The sequence below is a fragment of the Capricornis sumatraensis genome, chromosome 4 (genome assembly GCF_032405125.1).
Source record: "Capricornis sumatraensis isolate serow.1 chromosome 4, serow.2, whole genome shotgun sequence".
In the NCBI taxonomy this organism is placed as follows: Eukaryota; Metazoa; Chordata; class Mammalia; order Artiodactyla; family Bovidae; genus Capricornis; species Capricornis sumatraensis.
In genome coordinates this window covers 117,597,039-117,602,087 of record NC_091072.1, presented here as the reverse complement: position 1 = coordinate 117,602,087, position 5,049 = coordinate 117,597,039, and the positions used below count along the sequence as shown (strand labels likewise).

General features: G+C 55.1%; 1 protein-coding gene across 1 annotated transcript; it reads right to left on the bottom strand.

Moving 5' to 3' along the window:
• Positions 1-496: 496 nt before the first annotated feature.
• Positions 497-4,767, bottom strand: RASD2 (RASD family member 2). The gene is made up of 2 exons (XM_068971991.1): positions 4,479-4,767; positions 497-1,026 (listed from the first exon to the last, which is right to left on the bottom strand). Exons 1-2 carry the CDS (start codon positions 4,747-4,749, stop codon positions 497-499), a joined length of 801 nt encoding a protein of 266 aa, XP_068828092.1. The 5' UTR covers positions 4,750-4,767.
• Positions 4,768-5,049: the final 282 nt, after the last annotated feature.

Sequence of the window (5,049 nt, the reverse complement as noted above, 5' to 3'; positions counted from 1 at the left end):
GCCAGAGGGTTAGTGTTTCAGGACGGGGTAGGGGAAGAAACTTCCAGCTGCCACCTAAACCAAGCTGCGTCTTACACCAGGAGGGCAGAGCCCCCTCCCAGCCGACTTGGGGTGTTGTTTTCATCCTCTGATGTTCCAGGAGTCTCCGTTGGAAGCCGGTACCCTGGCCCATCTGGCATCAGCGTTTCTTGCAAGGACAGGCAAGCTCTGACTCGGGTCCTGACATAAGTCCGTATGTCACCCAGCCTTTCCTCCTGCCCAGCAGAGATCCACCCCCGCCACGGAGAAGTTGAAACCCAAGGGGAGCGGCGGAAAGGAGGAATCAGAGGGAAGCGGTTGAAGGCAGGAGGTTGGAGGCTGGGGTCCTCCGGTCTGGCCCCCCAAAGGTCTTGGAATGTGACTGCTCTTGGGGTTTTGTCCGGGGGATGTGGGCAGCGGGTGCCAGGGCCACCTCCCAAAAGGCCTGGCCAAAGCCCCAGCCCAGCATCCCTCCCGCTCACTGGATGGTGCATTTATCCCGCTCGCGGGCCTGGCTCTCCCGGAGGACCTTGGCCTTGATGTATTTGAGGTCACTGTTGACGCTGGGGCGGCGGGCGAAGGGGGAGACCATGCCGTAGGCGTCCATGTCCTTGACACGGCGCATGCAGAAGGGCCGGGGGTGGAAGGCGTCCCCGTACTGCACCGAGATCTTGCGGTGCAGCGCGGGGCTCATCTCGTGCGGCAGCTTGGCCATGCTGAAGAGCACGTAGAACATCTCGTCCACGTTGGTGTTCTTCTTGGCCGACACCTCAAAGTAGGCGCAGTTCCCATCACCGGACACCAGCAGCTCGGCCTCGGTGGTGGGGACTTGGCGGCACAGCTCGCCATGGTCGTTCTTGTTACCACAGATGACCATGGGCAGCTCTGCCGCCTCCTTGGTCTTATTTTTCAGGCAGGACTTGACCTCCAGGATCTGCTTCTGGAGGCGCTTGACCTCGTCAAAGGACTCCCGGTTATCCAGGCTGAACACCAGGATGAACACATCGCCTGTGGATACAGAAACCCTGGGAGGTAAGTTTAGAGGCAGCTCCTTTGGCCTCTCCCCACTCCTTGACCTGACCGTCACAGTGACCCTCTGGGGGAGCTGCTATCATTCCCGTTTTCCAGAGCAGAAGACTGAGGTCCAGGGGGCTAAATCACTTGTAATGGAGCTAATACGTGGCACAGCCTGGTTCAACCACAATGGATCGACCCTACATTTCCCTGCAGGGCTGTAGACAGAGGGAGTGATTGGTGAGCTTGTGTGGACTGTGTGAGAATAGCAATTACTACACTTTCCACAAGAGCAGGGCTCCTGTTGTTCAGTGCACATCCCCGGGGCCTGGAGACCTTGGTATACAGTAGGAGCCGAGAGGGCTGGCAGGAGGCAGGTCTAGGTTTATCTCTTGCCCCCTCACTCAGCCTTGCATGGGTCATGCCACCCCCCTAAACCTCAGTTTCCCCACCTGTCTCATGCAGGATGCTTCTGAGGGACTGATGAGATAATAAGTGGAGAGTGACATGGGCTCGGTGACTTGTATCTCAAAAGGATAATGAGCACAAGCACGTGTAAGAGGCACCTGAGTACCCCTTGAATCCTCATGAAACCTCTGTGAGGGGCATTTCATTACCTTCATGCGATAGGTGGGCAGGCTGAGGCTCAGACAGGGTGAGCAACTGGCCCGAGATCACACAGCTCAGGCGCGGCTGGGCCGAGACATGGACCCGATTCCTGGTGCCTGGCACACACAGGTGCCAGCTGCTTCTTGAATACATTATGGATGGACAAGTGCACACTAGCCTCTGAGGCCCACGCTACCCCTGCTACAGCTTGCTGTATCCCTCAGTGTAGGTCTTTGAAACAGGGATGATGGGGAGGTGGGGAGGGTGAGAGAAGCCCAGCGCCTCTACCTCGACTGTCAGATCTCACTACAGTGATCACAATCTCACACTCAAAGCACCGTTTACACTTTGGCTTAAACTCTTGAGAACCTGTGGGGAGATGTTAAGATCCCTGTTTTACAGGAAACTGGGGCTCAGAGGCGCCAGGGACCAGCCCACGTTCTCAAGAGGAAAATCAAGCAATTCCAGCTTCCGGTAGCCCCACTGCCTCCTTCCTCTGGACCCCCAGGGCATACCATTTGTCCCCCCAAAACAGCACCCACCACATTCAGGATTGCGTTCCTGCCAATGACACGCTCCGGAGCAAAAGGAGCCTTTGTCACGATGCACAGTGGGTGTTCATAAAGCTGGCCGCATGGACGGGATGCGATATGATGAAGGGCGGTGTGGGCTGCTGAGAAAGGCACTTGCAAGGCAGTGCCGGCCTGGCAACCATTTCTGCTTGGGCTGTGAAACCCATCCTGGTAGGCTAATCCCAGGCCCCTGAGGACTCTGCGGCCTTGACACATTCAAATGCAAAGCTGCATGCCAAGTTTCAGAGATGCCTGGCTGGCAGCTGGAAGGAGAGCTGGCAGCAGAATTAATGGCTTTCAGAATGTGCTCTGCATCAGCACCAGGTTGGAAAATGAGGCATGGGCTGGCGAGCAAAAATACGGGTGGCCAGACAGATGTGCCCAGAATGACACGTGCACATAAAACAGATGAAAATACTCTGTTCTGGGGACCCAAACATGAATGTCAATATGTTCATGGGGTGTCTGGAAGACTGATGGGATGGTACCTTGGGGGAGGAGGCAGGAGCCTGGCGGGGGTGGAATCGAGGGTCAAGGGAGCTTTTTACCCTTATCTATATGCTTAGAGGAGCATGCATTTGTGTGTTATTTGTGTAATTAAAACTTAAGTTTGGAAATATGCGCGTGGTTCCTCTCTATATCTTGTCTCTCCCTCCCTCGGTTAGCTTTGTTTCTATCGGTGGGCACTGTGTCCCCTCCCCATAGTAGGGGGAGCTGACATTCCTGCAATCCCCACTGTGTTGGAAATGCCCCCATGCCTTCCTCCCCTGGTACTTTCCTGTAGGCTGAAGAGTCACCCCGGGAGGAAGCAACATTATACCCATTGTGCAGCTGGAAAGACTGAGATCTGAACCTCTGGTCCTATGTGTAAGCTACCAAGTGGTGGAGACAGGACTGGAACCCAGGTCAGCCCAGGCTCCCTCTGTTCACAAACTTCTCCAAAATGTGGAGTGGGGCAGGCCGAGTGTGATCTGGATCAGATGATCAGCGAGAACAGCTGGAAAAGGAAGCCATCTGCCCAGGGCACTCGGGGAGGGGTCTTAGCTGGGCTGTAGGGGGAGGGGTGGGGATAGCAAGGGTTTCTTGGTGCAGAAGTATTTCGATTTGTGCGGTTGTTTTAGTGATGGCTGGGGGACTACTTGCTGATATCTTTCCTTCATCAGCTGCCCAACAACGGCAGGGTGTGGCTTAGGAAATGACTGTAAAGCCCATTGCATGCACACTGCAAATGCAGGTTTCACATAAGACCCATATTTCGTGAGCACTCACCTTCTACTCGCCAAGCACTTTTTCTATATAAACTCATTTAATTCTCATGAAGGCCTCTAGGATGGGTACAGATACGATAGAGATAAGAAAATCAAGGCCCAAGGAGGTCAAGTCACTTGCTCAGAGGGACAAAACCATGAAGCAGCAGAATCAGAATTTGCACTCAGGCAGACCAGTTTCTAGGCCTGTGTTCTTAGCTACCAGACAAAACTGCTTGAGTGACGAAAAGCACGGCCCAGTTTCACATCTCCATCTGCCCCTGCTTAGTACACCACAAGCTCCCCTCCCTCCCCAGCTCCAAGCCTGGCTGAGAGGCTACAGGAGAGCCCAGAGTTAAAGCCTGAGAGCCAGACTGCCATTTCCCAGCTGGGTTATCATCTGGAGTAGCTCAACCTCCCGGGGCCTCAGCTTCCCCACATGTAAAATGGAGGCAGATACCCATCTCCTAGGTTAGTTGTGAGGATTAATTAAATACATGCCAAGCTCTAGAAAGAGGCCCAGGCACGCAGCTCCTGATAAGAGTCAGCAATCGCCATGGCCGTTACTGTGATTATTACTGAGTTCCCAGCATGGGCAGTTCCCACCAGCCTCTCTGACTGATCACTGTCTGGGTTCTGTCCCTGCCTCTTTGAGAGGCAGCAAAGGCCTTGGGTGTCAATAGATCTGAGTCTGACAGACTGACCCTGGGCCCTGGAGCTCTGCTGGGTCACCCGCGGCAGGAAGTAGGCAGGAGCCCCTCTGTTCCTAGGTAAAGCCACAGATCTGGAAGGTAGCACCAGCAGCCACAAGCAATTAAACCAGGGTCAGAGGGAAGGGTTCTGGGGCCCTGGCTCCATCCTCTGTCGCCAAGCAGCAATACCTCTCCAACCTCACGGTGCGGTGCACAGCGGCTCATGAGCCTCATCTCAGATGGAGGCAGTGCTTTGCAAACTGTAAAGTACTGAGCACACACACTCCTATACTCAAGCTCCCGTGCCCACCCCCTCCAGCACCCACCTGTGAGGATGGACAGCCTGCGCATGGCGGGGAAGGGGTGGTTGCCGGACGTGTCCAGGATGTCCAGCTGGTACATGTCACCGCGGATGTTGTAAACCTTCCGGTGGAAGTCCTCGATGGTGGGCGTGTACTGGTCCTCGAAGCGGCCATTGAGGAAGCGGGAGACAATGGAGCTCTTGCCCACCCGAGAGGCGCCCAGCACCACCATGCGGTACGAGTTCTTGGCAGGCACACTGAGTGCGCAGTTCCCGCTGGACAAGGTCTTCATCATGGCTCGGGGCTGCAGCAGAGAGAGGGGGTCGAGTGTCAGGAAGCCGGGAGCCTGGCCCTGCAGCCTGTGCTGGAGGCTGTGGCCTCCCCTATCAGCCTCTTACTTGATTCTGTGATAGCTCAGCTGATAAAGAATCCACCTACAATGCGGAAGACTTGGGTTCGTATCCTGGGTTGGGAAGATCCTCTGGAGAAGGGGAAAACTACCCACTCCAGTATTCTGGCCTAGAGAATTCCACAGACTGTATAATCCATGGGGTTGCAAAGAGTCAGACACGACTGAGTGACTTTCACTAACTTC